General features: G+C 39.7%; 1 protein-coding gene, 1 long non-coding RNA gene and 1 pseudogene across 4 annotated transcripts in view; 2 read left to right on the forward strand and 1 right to left on the reverse strand.

Annotated features, from left to right (window-relative positions):
- The window catches only part of LOC141370598 (uncharacterized), a 63,936-nt gene that overhangs the window by 12,261 nt on the left and 29,490 nt on the right, over positions 1-22,185 (forward strand). The window lies entirely within an intron of this gene.
- Positions 1,404-2,184, forward strand: LOC112808537 (syntaxin-18 pseudogene; annotated as a pseudogene).
- Positions 5,335-22,185, reverse strand: part of SLC35D2 (solute carrier family 35 member D2) — a 50,898-nt gene continuing 34,047 nt past the window's right edge. Inside the window, exons 9-12 of one of the 2 annotated variants that reach the window (XM_025851662.2) lie at positions 18,721-18,788; positions 7,969-8,047; positions 6,885-6,967; positions 5,335-6,214 (exon numbers count right to left, since the gene is read on the reverse strand). In XM_025851662.2, coding sequence (XP_025707447.1) covers positions 6,112-6,214; positions 6,885-6,967; positions 7,969-8,047; positions 18,721-18,788 — 333 coding nt within the window. In that variant the 3' untranslated portion in view covers positions 5,335-6,111. The remainder of the gene's footprint in view (positions 6,215-6,884; positions 6,968-7,968; positions 8,048-18,720; positions 18,789-22,185) is intronic. The other variant, XM_025851663.2, reaches the window with a different exon arrangement.

The raw sequence follows: 22,185 nt of genomic DNA on the forward strand, positions 1-22,185 counted from the left end.
ATGTATGTATGTATGTATTTATTAAGATTTTATTTATTTGACAGAGCTAGACACAGCGAAAGAGGGAACACAAGCAGGGGCAGTGGGTGAGGGAGAAGCAGGCTTCCCATGGAGCAGGGAGCGTGATGTGGGGCTCGATCCCAGGACCCTGAGACCATGACCTGAGCTGAAGGCAGATGCTTAATGACTGAGCCACCCAGGCACCCCACTTTGTCATTATTTCTAACCCTTTCTAGGGCAAAACTGGGGAACTCTTTTAAGTGAATATACTTCATGAGTCAAAGTTAGGATTATGTGAGTTTTACTTAATATCTTTTATTTTATATTTGGATTATTTTTCTCTGACACTGAATATCTTGATTCTTAACACATAGACTTTGTCCTCTGAGGTGTAAATATATTTGTTTCTTTCACTTTCGTTTTTTTCAGAGATTGCATCTTTTTTAATTCTCTGTGGTTTAACTTTGTTTTATAAATGTATAAAACATTTACATGGCTTCAAATTCAAATTTACAATAGAAAATTCATTCAGGAAAGTCTTGAATCTATCCTTTTATTTATTTATTTGAGAGAGAGAGAGAGAGAGTTGGGGGAGAGACAGACAGAAAGAGAGAGAGAATCTCAAGCATACTCAATGCTGAGCATGATGCCTGACACGGGGCTTGATTTTAAGACCCTGAGATTATGACCTGAGGCTCATCATGAGAGGAGTGGAGGAAAAAGTCAGAAGGCACACAGACAGAATGTCCTGAATCTGAGCATCCCCAGGAAGGGCTTGGGATTTTCTGGCTTCATCCTAAGGGGCGTGCTTTCTTTGTCCACAAGTTTCAGTGTCTGATGACCGAAAGGAAACAGAGATTCTGAGCTGCTGAGAGCCTCAGTTTCCTGAAAACTACCACAGAGCAGCAGCTACTGGTCGGCTAGGTTGCTGACCCTTGACAAACCCCAGCACCCAAAAGGTATTCCCAAGTACACATATTCATTCACAGAAAACAAAAATGATTCATAAGGCCAAGTAACCAAGACTTTAAAGTTGAAGTGGTTTTTCCACCCTTGTCCCCATCTGATAAATTCCTAGTCATCCTTCCAATATGCCTTCTCTGTAGAGCGATGCTCTCTTTAGAGTTCTTCCCACCATAATTAGAAACAAGAATGATAACAATAATATATAATTAACAACAGAAACTAACTTTTGTTGGTCACTGGGGGCCAAAGCAATGCCAAAACACTCTCCATGCCTTATCTCATTTAATTCTTACAATAACCCTTGGAGGAAGGTGCTGTCTTCATTTGATGGATTGGATGGTTGTAGGTTGGGGGAGAAAAAGGCCTGTGGCCTCCATCTCGGTGCCTTGGACACCTACTCTGTACTAGCCCTTACTGCACCCAACTGGTCACCATCCATGTTTTCTGTCCCACACAAGATTTTACGCACTGGCAAACTGAGAAGTTATCTTCTGGAACACAGTGCAGATTATATGAATGCTTATAGCCACATTGTGCCTGAATGTGGATCAGATAGACCAGGGACGCTCAGACATTGGTGAGGATCTGCTCAGAAGCCATTAGGCAACTAAGAACACCAGCCCACAGAGATACATTTCCAGCAAGAACAGGAGTGCTGTTTCAGATTTCACAGCATGTTACTTTAAAACAGTATGCAAACTTCACTCAGGACAAAGAACCACCGGAGTTAAGCAAGTGGTGATGAGAAAAGATTATCTAAGTTGGAACCAGAACCAAATACAAAGACAAGAGAATCCATGTCTTCTGAGAAAATTCACAGAAACCTTCAAAAGTCTCTGAAGAAAAACCTTTCACTGAGGAATATCCAAACAAGACTCTGAGCAAAGCACAACCTGAATCGGGCACCCGGGGAGACAGCAAAGGGAAAATGAATTATCCCTGCAAGAAACACAAATGTTTGGACAAGAAAATCAGTGCCTAATTGGTGAAGTGAACAGCCTATTGGATGAAGCAGGGCAAATCAAAGGAAAAGTGGTTGAAATTTCCAGACTCTAACAGAGAAGGTTTTACAACAAGAAGCTGAGATGGATGGCATTCACCAATTAGTCGTAGAAGTCCCTGAGGATTTCAAGGAGGGCGATGAAGAGCGGCTTCTGAGTGTGGGCGCTCTTCTTCCTGGCGATGTGCTCCTTCTCCTTGCTCTTCCTCGATCGCTAGCACAGCTTGTCTAGGCAACGTCTGCGGCCGGCGCTGCCCGGTTACTCCTGGCAGACGGTGAGCTGTCCGGGGTCTCCAGCATCAGAGTGCTTTGTGACCAGATGTTCCCCCAGGGCTGAGACAAACCCATGTACGCTCACAGAGGGTACACTCAAACCTGTGGTTTTAAGCTTATTTTGTAGCTGAAAAACAATGAAGTTGAAAAGAAAGGAGAAAACTAAACTCAAATGATTGTGCAAAAAAAAAAAAAGTAACTGAAGTCTGAAATTGACATATGTAACCACCATTTTCCTGAGGGCTTAGATACTATATAGAAATAGAAATAGAAATGTGTGTATATGTATATATACAGAATATATATAACTCTTCTCTAAACTAGGTTCTATTCTTTAAGCAAACTCAGCTGTCCGAAACTCCAGTGTCCCTGTACTTGCGATACATTTAATATGCAGGAAAAATATTAACACAGCAGGGAAAAGTCCAAGTTAACAAATGGTGTCGCTATTATTTGTAGTACAATAGCCAGAAGTAAGCAAAGTATCAAGGATATTAAATTAATTTTCTTGGTCCCATCCATTGTAAAATGGCTTTTGCAACATCTTAATTTAGTAAGAATAAAAGAAATTTGGAGACCTGGGGCATTAGGCTACATTTCCTCTTTAGCCTCCTTGAGGCTCATGAATCCCTTTCGTACCACCTGTCCGCACCCAGCTTCCTCAACTAATCTTAATTCGAAAACCAGATTGGAGCTCCCACCACCGCCACAGCGCGGGAAACTGGGTCTTTAGGGATCGTCTAGAAACTGCAAATGCTTCCGGGCTGCTCTTTGCGCGCCCTCTGCTGGCCACACATGGAAGCAGGAGAAGTCGCCACAGAAAGGTAAAAAGACAGGGTCATGTAAGGAAGTACTCAGGGTGATTGTAGAAGAAAAAAAATTAAATAGGAACCCCCCAATGACGCAACAACAAAACACACAACCCAATTCAAAAATGGGCAAAGGATTTAGAAAGCCACGTCTCCAAAGACATATAAATGGCCAACAAGCACATAAAAAATGTCCAACATCACTAAAAACTAGGGAAATACAATCAAAACTCCAATGAGATAATAACCTCACACCCATCAGAATGGCTACTACAAAAGCAAAGCAAAACAAAACAAAACAAAACAAAAAACCACTCAGAAAAATAACAAGTCAGACAAGATGTGGAGAAACTGGAACCCTTGCACAAATGTAAAATGGTGCGGCTGCTATAGGAAAGAGTAAGGGTGCCCGGACCATGGGGCTTGGAGAGCTCCAGGCTGGCGAATACATCAATGATGTGCCAGAGGGTGGTGCACCCAGAGAGGGCATGGAAGCTCCAAGCTCCTTCCCACACACTGCTTCCTATGCATCTCTTCTTCCTGGCTGTTCCAGAGCTGTATTCTTTATAAGAAACCAGTAATAGAGAGTCAAGCACTTTCCCGGAGTTCTGTGAGCCATTCCCGCAAATTATCCAACCTGAGGGAGGGGGGTGTACAAACCCCTGATCTCATGGCCAGTTGGTCAGAAGCACAGGATGTGGGATTGGCATCTAAAGTGGGGGAAGTCTTAGGGGACTGAGTCCCTCACCTGCGGGGTCTGCACTATAGCTCCAGGCAGTTAGAATTGAATTGTAGGACACCTGGTTGGTGTCCAGAGAGAATTCCTTGATATGAGATTAAAAACAAAACAAAACAAAAAAACACACATTTGATGTCAGAAGTGTTCTGTATATAGAGGAAATAAATTTTAATATCCAAAAGAATTAAAAACAGGGTCTGTACACACATCTGTACACCATGCTTATAGCAGAATTATTCATAAATAGCCAACTGTCCATTGACAGATGAATGGATAAGCCGAATGTGGTATATCCATCCATATGATGAAATATTATTCAGCCTTCAAAAGGAAGAAAATTCTAACATCTGCTACAAGGATGAACCTTGAGGACATTACCCTAAGGCAGGCAGGCACAGAAGGACAAACGCTGTACAATCGCACTTAGATATCTAGAGTAGTCATATGCATAGAGACAGACACTAAAACGATGGCTGCCAGGGGCTGTTTCATGGGTGCAGAGTTTCTTTTGCAAAATGAAAATGTTCTAGAGATTGCTTGCACCACAATCTGAATATACTCAACACTATGGAACTATATACTTAGAAATGGTTAAGATAGTAAATTTTATGTTCTGTGTGTTTTACAATTAAAACTAAATTTTTTAAAAAAAGATTTTATTTACTTATTTGACAGAGAGATACAGAGCACAAGTAGGCAGAGTGGCAGGCAGAGGGAGAGGGAGAAGCAGGCTCTCTGCTGAGCACGGAGCCAGACATGGAGCTGGATCCCAGGACCCCGGGATCATGACCTGAGCCGAAGGCAGCCGCTTAACCGACTGAGCCACCCAGGTGCCCCAAAACTAAATTTTTTTAAAAGGTAATTTGAAACAATGCATCAATATAATCATTCCTTCATTTGCTGCTCTGTCCCACATCTGGCTCAGCTTCTAGAAACTTAGAAAGTGAGACCTAGCAAGGATTTGGAGATCCAGTTCAACTTTAAGATTAAAACAATGGAGGCCACAATGGCAAGGTAACCTGTGAATGTGTCAGGTGGTTAGAGGTGGAGGTGGGATTAGAAGGGCTCCTGTCTCCCAGACTGGGGCCTCACCCTGCACCACAGCCCCAACAGGGATGGCCCACTGCTTTACTTTAAGTAGGCTCCACACCCAACGTGGGGCTTGAACTCAGGAGTTCAAGAGTTGCGTGCTCTTCCAACTGAGCCAGCCAGGTACACCAGCCCATTTCTTGATGGAAATGAAAATAATAATGTTCATCCATTCAGGGCTCATTCCCACACAGGGAATGAGTTCTGGGAGGTCAGATGAGCCTATGAAAAAATGTACCTTTGGTTAAAATCCAAGTGATCTGAATTTCAAAAACCCCCTGAACAAACCTGGGGATATGGGGAGAAAAATATGAGCTACTTAAATGTGAATAGGGCACATTGAGGTTTTTTCCCAATTGAGTTATTTTGTAATATTTTCCAGCATGAGCCTTAAAAGGAATATCACCCTTCAGACAGAGTCTTTCTGCCTATCTACAATAATGTCACAGTATGAGACCTGCATATAAATTATTTTTTATTTTACTTTGATGATTGGGAAAAGATACCAACATATATGATCAAATCAGAGCTAACAAATAACTTGCAGTTAATTGGCTAATTTTATTTTAAAGATTTTATTTATTTATTTGAGAGAGAGAGAGAGAGAGAGCACAGAAGGGGAGTGAGAGGGAGAAGTGGACTCCCGCTGAGCAGGGAGCCCGATGCGGGACTCGATCCCAGGACTCCGGGATCATGACCGGAGCCGAAGGCAGTGGCTCAACCAACTGCACCACCCAGGCACCCAAATTGGCTAATTTTATTAAAATAAAGACATGTTTGTTTAAATTGGAAAAGAAAATTGTTCTCACTGGCACTTCGCTTTGGCTGGGATCCTTGAAGGCCAAGGTGCTGATGATAATCACTCTCACACCATCAGCCGTTTCCGTTCTCTTAAACGCACCTGGTACTGGCGAACAAAGCTCAGAGATGTGGCTGGGTGACCAAACGGTCAGTGCTCTGCCCGCACTCGGTTACGATCCCTTTAATCAATGGTCTCCTCTGAAAGATTCACTTTCAGATGGTAAGGCTTTGCCCAAATACGCTTCTCGGGGCTGAGGATGGCTCACTGTGCAGTAACGTGTGAGGTAGGTTCTCTTCGCAGTTGGCAGACATTCCTGTTGTGCTTTAACCAGGGGGCTGAGCGTTGTTGGTGACCAGAACGTCTGGCTTCACATTCCTACAGCGGGGAGTGCCCCCCACCCCCATGTTCCCAGTCTGCAATCCTGCCTCAGATTCTAACTCTTCAAATCCAGAGGAATGTTTTCTTCATCCACAGGTTGTTTAGGGTTTAATTGGCCACTCAGAGTTAAAAAGGAGTATCTCAAGCCCCCTGCCATGCTGAAAGGAGGAAAAAAAAGTGAAAATAAATAAACTCATAGGTAGTACCACCAAGGTCTGTATAAAATATATATCTTTAAAGATCTAGCCAGCTTAATTTGAAGGGAGTGATTGAGACCCCTGTTTTTCTCCTAGCTTTTGGATTACTTGATGAGAATTACCCCCTTATTTAGAAATCTTTTGGGGCAGAAAAAGAATAGATCAAATTCAATACAAAACTTTGGAGAGAAAATAAATATTTGTTTATTATTGAATAAACTATACTATTATCCTAAGACAGTGTCCCGTGTCTAGGACCCCAAAATGCCTTTCAAAAGTATCTCAGCCCCTCCTCCCAATATCCTGAATGTATGGTGCTTTGACGGAGCAGGACGTCAGTAAGGCCCACTTTGCAAAATGAAGGCAAACAACTTAGGAACCTTTTTTTTTTTTTTTTGGTGAGAAAGACACACGAAATAAACTCAGATCTCAGCCCCTTGAATTTTCATCATACACATCCCCATGATCCACGGAGCATGTCATAAAAACAGATGAACTGAGTGATTTAAGTAAAATTATCTTAGAAACTAAAATGTCAAAACACCTCCCGTTCTTTCACTTGTAACAGATTAATCACACTTTTTAAAATTCATATTTTACTAAAATCAGTTCATTTAGAAATCCCACTTACCAAATATTTAACCCTACAAAGTTTAACACAGAGAAAATGTAGTCTCCACCAACTAACATTCCAATGTAGGCAATGGAAACATTCTGCAGAAAAAGAAAGAGGATTAGTCTTTTTAAAAGGGAAGGATTTAGAGGGAAAATATATATATGGTAAAATCTGAAACTAAATATTTTAGTTTAGTTACTTTGCCCAAAGACTTGTACACAGTAGCTGTTCACAGAATGTTGAATGAATGAATAAAAAACCGTTACATGTGGCTTTATATGGCATGGTAATTACAGAACACTACATCATTCATGCCCCTTACAGCTAACACACAGGAAAAAAGTTGTAAGAGTTGAGTTGTAATCAGCTTTCCAGATCCCAGCTCTCTACCACCACTGGGTAGTGAATTTTAATCATACTGACCCTAAATTTACATGGATTAGACATCCAGCAAATTCCAAGCAGTGCCCTGCCCTGTGTATTCTAGGAGGGTCTGCGTAGCCAACAGACAAGTCTCCTGTTAGAGCAGGCAGTCTTCCTCACTCACTCTATTTGTGTGATTGGAAAAACAACGCAAGGGACAGAGCACGGAACACCCCAGACTCCTCTCCATTGTTGTGTGTGTTCAAACGCACAGACACAAAACATACCTACACACAATCCATGAGTTTAGTACCTTATAACTGAGCATATATCTAAATTAAAAACAGTTCTTCACAAGGATTCCCTTTCTTAGTCAACGGGTTCTCCCAGAAAACCAAGGTGTACAAACAAGGTACTGAACAAGGTATCTTGTGAGTGCAAAATTTGGAATATTTTTCTGCTTTTTTTACTTCATTTTCCCAGACCATCCCCTCCTACTGCCCCCAAATTAAAGGTCATAATTTGTCTCTCCTTGTTTAAATTAGCAAGCCCTCCCTCGGTTTCATGGATTGGGGTTGAGAAGATCTAAGAAGAGATCACTCAGGTACAGCTGAAAAGGTCACAAGCCTCCACGCTTCCTATACCACCCATTACAACAATAAAATCGAACTCTGCTTCTCCCGTGAAGACTGGATTCACTGCCAATTCCCCATTTCCCAAGGCTTCACCCACTTACCTTGATGGCTCCAACCACTGCTGTTGTGAGGGCTGAATTGTAATAGCTGCACAAAACTGTGGAGTACATCAACAGAAACCTGGGGCAAAGGAAGGAAACACTTGGATGTGTGCCTGACTGTGCCAGGTATAACAGATTAAGAAGGGTCTGTGCATCCCAATGTTTATAGCAGCAATGTCCACAATAGCCAAACTGTGGAAAGAGCCAAGATGTCCATCAACAGATGAATGGATAAAGAAGATGTGGTATATATACACAATGGAATATTATGCAGCCATCAAAAGGAATGAGATCTTGCCATTTGCAACAACGTGGATGGAACTGGAGGGTGTTATGCTGAGTGAAATAAGTCAATCAGAGAAAGACATGTATCATATGACCTCACTGATATGAGGAATTCTTAATCTCAGGAACAAACTGAGGGTTGCTGGAGTGGTTGGGGGTGGGAGGGATGGGGTGGCTGGGTGATAGACATTGGGGAGGGTATGTGCTACGGTGAGCGCTGTGAATTGTGCAAGACTGTTGAATCACAGATCTGTACTTCTGAAACAAATAACGCAACATATTTTAAGAAAAAAGAAAAAGATAGCAGGAGAGGAAGAATGAAGGGGAGTAAGTCAGAGGGGGAGACGAACCAGGAGAGATGATGGACTCTGAAAAACAAACTGAGGGTTCTAGAGGGGAGGAGGGTAGGGGGATGGGTTAGCCTGGTGATGGGTATTAAAGAGGGCACGTTCTGCATAGAGCACTGGGTGTTATGAACAAACAATGAATCATGGAACACTACACCAAAACAAATGATGTAATATATGGTGATTAACATAACAATAAAAAAGTAAAAAAAAAATAAAAAAAAAAGAAGGGTCTGTGCATGACCCACCCACAAGTACTTTAAACAAATAAAAAAGAAAAACATCCCATAAAGATTTTATAACCTACATCTTAAAACATCTTTATAACTCCAACTTTCTACAGGAAAATGGTCCAGTCGAGCATTAGCCAAACTTCCTACCTTAGGAAGTTTGTTCTGTCTGTGCATTTCCCATTATGTTTCCATGTAAAGGGAGTAAGGATGGGGAGATTTTTATTTAATGGTCTGAAATCTTTTTAGAGCTACAGTGGTCTTCAATCCTCTGTGTGCATCAGAAACACCGGGCACATTTTTGGGGTAGCTGGGTGGCTCAGTTGGTTAAGCGACTGCCTTCGGCTCAGGTCATGATCCTGGAGTCCCAGGATGGGGCCCCACATCGGGCTCCCTGCTCAGTGGGGAGTCTGCTTCTCCCTCTGCCCTTCACCCCACTCATGCTCTAATAAATAAATAAAATCTTAAAAAAAAAAAAAAAAGAATCACCGGGCATATTTTTAACACACGATGCCTGACAGAAGTTCTCCCTCATTGGGTTTGAGATGGGGCCCTTGGCTGTGGGCAGCAGCAAAGCTCCACATATGTGACACTACCAGGCAGGCAGCTGAGAACCCCTGGTGGTTAGAAGGGAAAATCAGCGAGGGACCGCAGGCTTTGGACAAAAGAGACTGAAATTAATGGATTCCACAGCAATCAGACAACAAAAAGAAAAGGCGTCCAAGTTGATAAGGAAGAAGTCAGACTTTCACTATTTGCAGATGACATGATACTATATATAGAAGACTTGAAAGACTTCACCAAAAAACTGCTAGGACTGATAAGTGAATTCAGTAAAGCTGCAGGATACAAGATCAACATACAGAACTATCTGTTGCATTCCTATACACTAATAATGAAGGAGCAGAAAGAGAAATTACAACAACCCCATTTACACAACTGCACCGAAAATAATAAGATACATAAGAATTAACTTAACCAAAGAGGTGAAAGACCTGTACTCAGAAAACAATAAAAAAAAAAAATTGAAGATGACACAAAGAAATGGAAAGACATTCCATGCTCATGCACTGGAAGAACAAATGTTAAAATATCCATACACTATATGCTGGCTAACTGAACATAATAAAAAAATAATATAAATAAATAAAATAAAAAATGTCCATACAAAGCAATCTACATATTTAATGTAATCCCTATAAAAATACCAACAGCATTTTGGACAGAACTAGAACAAACAATCCTAAAATTTGTATGGAACCACAAAAGACTCCAAATAGCCAAAGCAATCCTATAAAGCTGGAGGTATCACAATTCTAGACTTCAGATTATAATTACCAAGCTGTAGTAATCAAAACAGTATGGTACTGGCACAAAAATAGACATATAGACCAATAAACAATAGAAAACCCAGAAATAAACCCACAATTATATGGTCAATTAATTGTTGATAAAGGAGGCAAGAATATTCAATGGGAAAGACGTCTCTTCAACAAATGGTGCTGGGAAAAATAGACAGCAATGTGCAAAAGAATGAAACTGGACCACTTTCTTTCACCATACACATTAATATTCAAGATGAATTAAGGACCTAAATGTGAGACTTGAAACCATAAAAATCCTAGAAGAGAACACAAGCAGTAATTTCTTTGACATTGGCCATAACAACATCTTTCCAGATAGGTCTTCTGAGACAAGGGAATAAAAGCAAAAATAAACTATTGGGACTACATCAAAATTAAAAGCTTCTGCACAGCAAAGGAAATAATCAACAAAACTAAAAGGCAACCTACTGAATGGGAGAAGGTATTTGCAAATGATAGATCTGATCAAGGGTTAGTCTCCAAAATCTATAGAGAACTTACAAAACTCAACACCCAAAAAGCAAATAATCCAATTTAAAAAATGGGCAGAAAACATGAACAGACTTTTCTCCAAAGAAGACATCCAGATGGCCAATGGATACATGAAAAGATGCTCAACATCACTCGGCATCAGGGAAATGCAAATCAAAACCACATGAGAGGACAGAATGGCTAAAATCCAAAACACAAGATACAACAAGTGTTGACAAGGATGTGGAGGAAAAGAAATACTCGTGCACTATGGGTGGGAATGCAAACTGGTACAGCCACTGTGGAAAACAGTATGGAGATTCCTGACAAAGTTAAAAATAGAACCACCCTATGATCCAATAATCAAACTACTGGGTATGTACCCATCAAATACAGAAACACTAATTCAAAGGGATACATGCACCCCTATGTTTACAGAAGCATTATTTACAATAGCCAAACTATGGAAGCAGCCCAAGGGTCCAACCACTGATAAACAGATAAAGAAGAGGTGGTGTATATGCACAATGGAATATTACAAAGCCATAAAAATGAATGAAATCTTGCCATTTGCAACAACATGAATGGAGCTATAGAGTATATATATAGAGTATTATACTCTATAATGCCAAGTGAAATAAGTCAGTTAGAGAAAGACAAATACCATTTTATCTCACTCATATGTGGAATTTAAAAAACAAAACAAGTGAGCAAAGGGGGGAAAAGGGAGAAACAAACCAAGAAACAGCCTCTTAACAAAAGAGAACAAACTGATGGTGACCAGAGGGGAGGTGGGTGTGGGGATGGATGAAATAGGTGCTGGGGATTAAAGAGAAAGGAAAGGAGAAAGAAATTAATGGATTCCACATGCCAACAACACCCCTATGCCCTATACCAGTTAATTCACTATATTGACACTTACTGTTAAGAAAATGACTACAGAATTGTGACCAAGCACCAGTACAAAAAAAAAAAATATATATATATATATATACATATATATATATACATAGAGAGAGAGAGAGAGAGAGAATACAGAATCCAATCAGAAGAAATATGTTCATTCCAATCAAGAAGTGAAGAAAATTAGCTGCAATCTAAGCGGGGTGCAAAATTCTATCCACCCAAAAAGATACAGAGAGATCATAAGGTGTGTTGGATTTTAAAGCTAAATCCCAGTTAGGAGGCATAAGCCTGGATCCCCCATGGGCAGAACAGAGGGAATCAGACTCTTAAGAAAGAGCTCTGCCCACGTCCCTGTGTGTTAGTCTCTTCCTGCAGAAATTTAGTGCCCAGGCCCTGGTCCAGGCCAGAATCTCTATTAATAAGAGAATCCAGATCACAAATCAACACAGTAACCACTTTCAGCCTGAGTATGTTTCTTACCAGGGATGGTAAAGAAAAAATCTTAGCGATCAAGCACACCACGCTTTTATGTTAAGGAATAAAAGCAATTATAAACTTAAATTCTGTAATCTTCAGAATAACACGCATCTCTGTTATTAAAGTAATCACAACCATTTGACAAGTTAGAGGACCCAACATCTTGGCCTCTGTGGTTTGAAACTGAAATGTGCAATGGGATTAGACTTGCAATTTTCATTTGTAAGAAGTAAGAAAATCCGTGTCAGTCTGAACACAGTATTTGATGTTTAAAGGAAGCTGATTTACCACATTTCTAAGTTTGGTTTACTAAATTGCAAAGAATTGCTTTGGTGTGTGAAGCAACCTGGCTCATAAGCTTTGCAGAGAGCCTCATTAGGGCTTGGAGTAGCTGGAGAAAAATCAGGTGAATCAATCTGTAAATGCAGTTTAAAAAGCTTAAATTTTTTTTTTAATCCACTGAGTGGTAAAAGAAACCAACTTACAGTAAAGTGTTTAGGAGATTTTAATCAGCTAACCTTGAGTTAATAAGCCATTAATCAAATAATTAAATGTTATGTTAGTACAAAAATTACTAGCTTTATAAATAGAGCAACAGTATTTATAAATTGAACCTAAAGCCTTAAAAAAAAATCTAAGGTTTTTAATGTTTATAATTTTAATAAATTCAACATGAATTCAGAGCCCCAGGAACTATAAATAATCCTATTCATGCATAAAATAAAAAGATTAAAAAACTCAACGTGATGTTACTGAGTGCCTACTCTGTTTGGCCCAGATAGTAAGAGTAGATAACCCACAGCATCGGCCGTGGAGGAGGTGAGTCTAATAAAATACTAGAGATTACAGCACAGGGGAGGGGTCTAACCCAACTTAGCAGACATAGAAAAGTTTCCTGCAGACTTCCTAAATGAATGTAGCCTTAAACCCAAGGCAATCATGGATATTATTTTTATTCTTGTTTAAAAATTCCTACTCCAGGGTTCCAATCATGCAACGTTTTCTCCAACCCACCCTTTAGTGAAACCACCTCCACCTGCATTCAGAATTGGCTGATACCTTGGATCCATCCACCATGAGTGTGGGCAAGTAGGATACACACTCACCAGCTGGGCTGAGGACAGGAGAAGCCCCCCTCTCTGAGGCCTGGGGGTGTCTGAAATAGCCACTGTCTAAGGAGGGCCTCTAGACAAAAAGGCAGCACTTCTTAGTATAACCACTAGGTGTCGCCAGAGAGGGTAAATATAAAACCACAAGGATCAAAGTAGTGTATTACAATTTTCTAAGAAGCAATCTATTTCTATATGCAAATAGGCACCTATGTAGTCCTCTGGCTAAGACGACCAAGGTTCTAAACTAAAAGAACCTCCATTAACTCAGTACAAAGGAAACCATACCATTTTTAACATTAAAAATGTCCACCTCTGCATGACAGTAGTTTTGATTTTAGCATCTGTGGATTAATAAAATGCAAAGATATTTAATAGTAGCTTCTTGCCATTCTGCATTTCTAAATCAGATATCATCTATGTATGCTTGAAAAATAATAACACATACATGGATTCACATTCAGACAACAGATACCAGCAGCATGCTTGGGTTTATAGATCCCCAAGAGACAGACATGCTCACATAGAAATCCCTGGAACAGAACTCCTGCTCCAAGGTGCTTACTGTTTCTGAAAATGACACAAAAAACCGATTTACCCAAGGTTGTTTGACACACTCATGGCAGTCACAAATAGAACTCAAATGACCTCATTTACAACTTGTGCTGGTTATCATTCCGTGAAGGAGCATTTACATAAGCTCAACACAAATATTCAAATAATAACAGGCCACATTTACATTCCTTCCACCAACTATAGTGGCGCCCTGGCATAGTAATCTAATTCCGAATTTCAAAGAATTTCAAGTAATCTCATCTCACCCATCTCTAGTAAGAACACACTGCTATCCAAGACCTCAGTGGTGGGCCAGGGATGCCCAAGTCATACCATATATATGGTCCATCCTCCCAGAGCACCAATTTTACATTAAGATTTGGTTTATTGGGAATGTGGGAATATCTGCACTCTTTAAAGTCCTGTCGTTCCTGTGCCCTAGCTATATCCGCAGAATCCTGTTTTCTCTCATGCACTACATCCCGGCAGTATCAGTGAAAGTTCAAGGAATAGAAATTCTTTTATCCTGTGGTTAAAAAATATTTGGTACTTTCATGTTTTTATTAAGGAATATATTACTGCTTCAGTGGGATCAAAGGGTCTGCTACTGGGGCAGAAACAGATTAGAATCATCACCTCCAAAGATTGAGGGCTGGTGCCTGCTGCTGGTATGAATGAACCAGAGCCCGTAATTTTTCAGCAAGATTAAAAATACCTGCAAAGCAAGGTTTTTATTTTACTTTTTTAAAGATTTATTTATTTGAGAGAGAGAGAGAGAGAGAGAGAGAGAGTGTGTGTGTGTGTGTGTGCGCGCGCGCGCACGCATGCGCACGCATACAAGTGGAGGGAGGAGCAGAGGGAAAGAATCCTCAGACTCCCCGCTGAGCACCGAGCCCTGCAGGGATTGATCTCGTGACCCTGAGATCATGACCTGAGCAGAAATCAAGAGCCAGACACTTCACTGACTGAGCCACCCAGGTGCCCCAGCTTTTTAAAATCTAGCCTGTCAACTTAAATTTCAGTCTATATTTTGCTTTTGCCTGCATTAAATTATCTTAGCTTCCACAATCCAGTCTACCTTCCTGACATAATTAAACTCATCATATGCTTTATTTACAAACTCCTGATTAGAAATAGCATTTCTGAAAGCTGAGTCCACCCTAACTCAAAAGAAAACTAAAAGTCTGCCCTTTATCACCATTCCATTCACTTAACATACATTTTTAAAGTGTTAAAATTTTGTAGTTATATACTTAACATGGGACAGGGGTTTGGTGGTTAGAAAACGCAAGTTTGAAATGCAAACTTGAAAGAGTCAAAGTAAATAAGAAGCTGAGCATCAGAGTCCTCTGGAGTCAAGGGTTGGGATGCATATGTGTGAGCCCTGAGTCATTCCTTGAGCAAGGACTGAAGAAAAGGGACAGACGAGCCCCATACCAGTTGTTCTGAAAACTGAGAATGTGCTCAGAAGCTTACAATGGCTTCTCTTACTATGAAGAAATAAATGACCCAATCCTTTGAAAGAAACTTCAAGAAAGGATTCTGAAAAAGCCACCCTGCCGAAATTGAAGCTTCCTTCCAGAGCAGTTTCAGGATTCAAATATGACCACTGAAGGTAAAGTACAGTTGACCCTTGAATGACGCAGGGGCTAGGGGTGCCGAACCCCTGCCCAGTCAAAAATCCAGAGAGAACTTTTGATTTCCCAAAAACTTAACTGCTGATAGCCTACTGTAGACCAGAAGCCTTACTGAGAACATAGACAGGTAATTAACACATATTTTGTATATTATATGCATTATATACTATATTCTAATAATAAAGTAAGCTAGAGACAAGAAAATGTTATTGAGAAAATCATAAGAGAAAATGCACTTACAGAGCTGTAGGTATTTTTTGAAAAAAAGCCACACATAAATGGACCCACACAGTTCAAACATGTGTTGTTCAAGAGTCAACTATATATGTTATACAAGAAAAATGGTTGAAGCCATGGACTATTTGTAGTACCAATTCTGCCTGGAGTGAAAGGAGGTGAGCCCAAAACACATGGACCTCAAGAAATAGAAATATTAACAATAACAACCACACTTAACATTACTGAGCATTTGCCGTGTGTCCAGCATGCACTAAGTGCTCACCACTATTAGCTCATTCAAGCCATATAACCCCATCCTATGAATCAGATACTTTATTTCATCGTTAAAGATCCCATTTTAAAAATAAGGACACTGAGGCTCAGAATGGTTAGCTAACTTGTCCAAGGACCCAGAGCTAATAAGTGGCAGAGCCAGGATTCAAATCCAGGCCATCTGATTCCAGAGTTCAGACACCTAGCTGTTGGAAGGGTGCCATGATTTTAGTGTCCTCAAAGACCCACTTTACAAACAGACCTACATAATTTTCATCTTTAAATTTGAATAAAACCTGAAATCTTAAAGATTCCATCATTTTTTTACTGATTTATTTATAATTGCTATGCCTTTATGGCATTTTCATTTGCAAAGGGACTACTGATGACATATTAAGCACTTTTATCAAGAGTATTTGTTTTCTAAGAAGCACATTATTAAGTGGCAGGGAAAAAAGTATATGGAATTATATACAGATGGGGTCAAGCCTCCCAGAGAGTGGAGGCTCCCATGTAGGCCCCACCCACCACATCATCCTGAGGACAGAGACTTCGCAGGGTTTAGTTCTTGATTTCCTTTAAGGAGTGATTAAGCAGGATAGTGCAAGTAAAACAAACAAGCAAACAAAAATAGAAACAGTATCTCATCAAGTTTACAGTGAAATGAGAACAGACTTTGAAACTTGGCTCTGTCGTCCATAGGTGAATCTGGGCTTCGTCACAGAAAGGTGCTAGTCTGAGTTTGTGTGATATGGATTGAATTTTTTTTTTAATCAGAGAGAAAAGAAAAGATGGTTTGACAAAGGGTGACTCACAAACACAGCTTAGATTTTTTTCAAAGTAAAATGCGTGACAACAACTGAGAAAACTACAAATATTTCACTTAAGCTTCTGACAATGGCTGCCTAAGGGCCCTACGGGACCTTCCTGTGCCAGGAAAGGACACACTACTTGAGAGATTGTTGGTCTTGAAAGAGGCACAAGAGGTCGCCCAAACTCTCCTCCTTTAAAAAAGGAGGTCCTGGAAACAGAGTGAAAGAATTAGGACCAGGCAGGAGTCAGAGCAGCAGGACAGTTGGAAGAGAACATGGGTGCCTAAGGGTAGAAACCTTAGCAGAAGAGCACTGTCTAGAAACTGAGCCTTGAACCAAACCCCAGGTTGGGAAGGACACTTTAGCCCACTGAGCCTAGACCCGTGAAAATGCCTGTAGTAGTCCAGGTCGAGGGCAATACCTGGCTACCAGCAGGAGCAAAAACAATCCGTCCCTACAGAAAAGTTTCTCAGATTTGCAATTTGAGAACTGGCAATCAGCCCACAGCACTTAGATTAAGCAATATGCTCACAACCACAAGTCACCAACTACACACAGTTTGACAGTCACAAACTATATACACATTTAGATTCTTCAATACTTCAGATATTGAAATCATTAGATACAGAATACAGCATAGCTATGTGCATAACATTTAAAGAAATGAAAGTTACTACAATCACAAAGATCACCAATGAGAGGATACTAGGAATGAACAGTAAGTTTGAAAACAAAAAAACTGTGAAACTTTTACAAATAAAATATAAAATTGTTAAAATCAAAAAGCCCTGGGGCACCTGGGTGGCTCAGTCAGTTAAGCATCTGACTCTTGATTTCAGCTCAGGTCATGATCTCAAGGTAGTGAGATCAAGCCTCACGTCAGGATCAACACTCAGCATGGAGCCTGCTTAAGATTCTCTCTCTCCCTCTCCCTCTGTGCCCCCAGCACCCACCACTCATGCACTCTCTCTCCAAAAAAAAAAATAAATAAATAAAAAGTCCATCAACAGATTAAACATCAAATCAGACACGGCTAGAGAGAGAATTAGTGAAATGGAAGATGTACATAAATGTTTTTATTATAGGTGACTAATCACTGCAATTAAAATCAAGTTTGAGAATTTTTAAGTGTTGATCAAGGAGACTGTGAGTTGCTCTTAGTTCATTTAAACATAATGAAAATTACAGTACTGGTAGTAAAAAAAAATGAGGAAATCCATCTTTCTTCACAGGAAAAGTCTTTTGATAACTAATTCCCTGAGACAGTCATTCAAAGCACCTTTCCACATGAGATAAGACATGGGTGTTTGTATATGCAGGGAGCCCAGCTCAGGGAGGATACTCCAAGGACTTGTCAAACCGTGGTTACCTCTGGAGAGGAAAACTGTAGTGCTGGACAGTAGGGAAGAAGGGAGGGGAGCTTATGTTCCCTGTGCATTCTGTTGCAGCCCCTGGATTATTTACCAGTTGCATGTATTATCTATTCATGAAAAGGAATTTTCAAGCTTTTAGAAGATTAAAAAAAAAAGACATAAGCTGCATGGCTTCTCAACAGGAAGACAGACATAAGGAAAATTTTAAGAACAAAAGTCTAAAATTGTTGGGACAATACAATGGCCTGGACATCTCACCTCAAAAATCTCCCTGAATATAGCAGGTACAACACTAGCATAAATGGTTATCATTTCCACGTATTTATGTGAGGTGGAACATCTTGAAAAACTTGGAACATTGTGCCCAAGACAACAAACAGTACTAAATTTGATACATCAGCTGATGTCATTCAGACTAACTTTCCAAAATCAATAGGCAACATCATATTTTGGAGTAGAATGTAACATCACCATGACTTTCAAAAATAAAACTGCTTCATGCTTGCTTCTGGTCTTTTAGGCTGTGTTCCCAGGGATCCTGGGTCCCACTCCACTCCTCTGCTGCAGGGCTACTTTCCAGAAAAAGCTGGAGAAGCACAGACAAAGGGATTTTGACAGAGCAGACAGAATGTATATTTTGATTTGATTTGTCAAGACATATAGATCAAGCTTCTACTTATGGATGGTTTCTTACCCCAAAAAACAGGAAAGAAGAAACTGTATGATAAACAGAACATTCTTCCATTCATTGAATTCAGTAGCCTATTATGAAAAAGAAAGAAAACAACGGTTAGACTAATAATATTGCAGTTTAAACCTATGGCTTTTACCAAATTGTGTGTTTTAGTACAGGAAACACTTTCGCACACAGAAAATACAACTTAAAAAATCCTAGGCAATACCAGCTTGTGAGGCTGGGCATATTACTTTTACTCCCTGGATCTCAGATTCATTTTACAAAACAGGGATCTTTTTTTTTAAACTTCCTCAAAAGGTCAACGTGAGGATTTAATGAAATTGTTTGGAAGATGGCAGGTGGCAAGCACAAAACATAGCGATAGTTTCCGTAGTTGCAAAATCATGGTTGGGTTTACTTTTTGTATAAATAATCTTAGAAGAAAGCTTATCATAAAATTAATAATGTTGGGAAGTTCAGAAAATTAAGTCTGTGAACTGTTTTCAAGAATTTACAAATGCCTGGGGCGCCTGGGTGGCTCAGTCAGTTAAGCGTCTAACTCTTGGTTTTGGCTCAGGTCATGATCTCAAGGTCATGGGATGGAGCCCAACCTTGGGTTCTGCGCTCAGCACAGAGTCTACTTGAGATTCTCTCCCTCCCCCACTGTTCCTCCCCCTGCTTGCTCGCCTCCTCCCCCCCTTTAAAAAAAATAAAATCTTTAAAAAAAAAAAAAGAAAGAAAATCTTTAAAAAAAAGAATTTACAAATGCTTAGTAAGTATTATGAACAAATAAACTATTATTTGCTACTTACAAAGCAAGCAAGTAATCGGGGTGGAGGAGCTGGGACAGAGAAGTTTATGAGAGAGTTTCAACTCTCCAAGACCTTAGTCTTAGTCTCTTAGCTGAGAAAATGAAATTAACCCTCTTGAAATGACAGGTAACAATAAAAAGGAGCATTTTATTCATGATTTGTCCTTTGCCTGCATCCAAAAATGATTTTAAGGTGACTCAAGACTATATTAAGTATGTGCTGAATAACATAATTAAATATAAGTTTTATTCACTTTCTCCTAGGCAAAACTTTCTTAGTCAAGTTTTAGTAACTTTATAGATTTAAAATTATTTAAATCTTTGTCAAGTCTATAATTCAAAAATTTTAGGCCAATTAGAATGGAATTCTCCGCCAATTAATACATCCTTGCCATGCTTGTCATTGTTTCATTAGTGAGACTTTGCCTACTCTCTTATCAAAAAGAGACACAAACGGGGCGCCTGGGTGGCTCAGTTGGTTGGGCGACTGCCTTCGGCTCAGGTCATGATCTTAGAGTCCCGGGATCGAGTCCCACATCGGGATCCCTGCTCAGCAGGGAGTCTGCTTCTCCCTCTGACCCTCTTCCCTCTCGTGCTATCTCTCATTCTCTCTCTCTCTAATAAATAAATTTAAAAAATTAAAAAAAAATAAATGTGCCTTAACTTCTTTTAAAAAAAAAAAAAAAGAGACACAATCAATGTTGACTATTGTTGAACCTGGCTGATGGGTCCATGGGGTTTGTTATACTACTTGTTCTCCTTCTGTATAGGTTTGAAAGTTTCCATCATAAAACGCTTTTCTTTAAATGCTTACTTGTGAAAGAAAAATAAATATGAATCTGTCTTACTGGCAAGCCTAAGCCAATCATAGGGGCAGAAAATATCCAAGGCAGTCAAAGACCAAAACCAAACATAAGACATAGAAAACACTCTATTATCTAAAATTAAAATAAAACTGGCAATAAGAAAAAACCATATGCTCCAAACTTCAAACCAAGGGTAGAAAAATATTTATTGATTCAACAAGCTGGAAGTATTTCTGCAAACAGTAAATAAAAACTATATATTCCTGATGCCATATAAACCACTGAGGGCTATATAGTAATGTTCATAAAAATATTTGGGATTCTTTGCCACTCTAAATTTTAATAGATTTTAGTTTTGTTTTGTTCCTTTAATAATGATGAGACTGTGCTGCTGACATTTTAACAAATAATGTAGTATGACATTTATTTTAAAACAGAGGGGGCGCCTGGGTGGCTCAGTCAGTTAAGCATCTGACTTTGGCTCAGGTCATGATATCGGGGTCCTGGGATCGAGCCCCCATCAAGTTCCCTGCTCAGCGGGGAGTCTGCTTCTCCCTCTCCCTCTGCCCCCTGCTCATGCTGTCTTGTGCACGCGCTCTCTCTCTCAAGTAAATATTTTAAAAAAACAGAAATTAATTAAAGATGAATAACAATAAAGTACTGCTTCCTTTAGACTTGCTATTGTTGTAAAAGTATGATAGAATGTGAATCTTTTTTGTTTTGCATTTATGTGGCTTTTTTATCAGAAAAATAAGTCCTATTACTTCTCCCTATTCATCAGCTGTAATAAACCATGTACTCTGAACCTATTGCAGCAATTCGAATGACTAAAGAAAGGTCACCCAATCAGTATTTTCCAGGGGCCTAAATTGTTGACCAGAGGAGCTGGCATTGCTGACTTTGCTAATCAGAGGCAGAATCAAGATGTTGTTGACTGTGTTAAGTCCAAGGTCCAGGAGTGACCTCCAGTGTGGTGAGTCATACACATGAGTCTTACCACAACCTCCAAACCTCTCCAGTCAACCAGGAAAAATGACTCAGCAAAGTACTTCCGTTAATAAGTTAACATTTCACCCTAATTCATCAATCAACTTTTGGTACAATCACACCAAACTGCAAATAAAACACAATTTTCTAGACTAACAGACCTAATTACGTAAGTTCTCTTCTTTATTGTATTTGGTTCACAATCTAAAATGGATTCAACCATAGTTAAAAGTAACCAATTGGAAGAAGCTTGCTATGGTTCAATGGAACAGAGCAGAACAATCTTACTAGTGAAAAATATCACCACTTTTTCTACAGGGTTTTAAAAATGACTGATTACAGAAAGTACCCCATATCTTTTGGCATCTCTTATCATATGATACTTTTAAATTAAAATAGAGTCAAAGTTTCAGTTTCATGACTTTGTATTTTGTCATTTTTATAGAAGGCCTTTTTTTTTAAGATTTTATTTATTTATTTGACAGAGACACACAGTGAGAGAGGGAACACAAGCAGGGGGAGTGGGTGAGGGAGAAGCAGGCTTCCCACTGATCAGGGAGCCCGACGCGGGGCTCGATCCCAGGACCCTGGGATCATGACCTGAGATGAAGGCAGATGCTTAATGACTGAGCCACCCAGGCACCCCTATAAAAGGCCTTTCTTACAGTTATAAACACATTCTATTTTTTTCTAAATTATAATTTTCATATAGATTTTTAAATAAATCTATATATTTAGTTCTGATCCATCTGGAATTCCAGTGAATAATGACCACATCTGGGCCTCTAAGACGCCTACAGGAACTTCTGTTTGAAATCTCAGGAGCCTAGGCAACAGAAGAGGCTACAGACAGTAAATACTGAGGTAGCTCAGCACCAA

The sequence above is a fragment of the Callorhinus ursinus genome, unplaced genomic scaffold (assembly GCF_003265705.2).
Source record: "Callorhinus ursinus isolate GAN/ISIS: 27379988/994484 unplaced genomic scaffold, GSC_fseal_2.0 scaffold39, whole genome shotgun sequence".
Taxonomy (NCBI): Eukaryota; Metazoa; Chordata; class Mammalia; order Carnivora; family Otariidae; genus Callorhinus; species Callorhinus ursinus.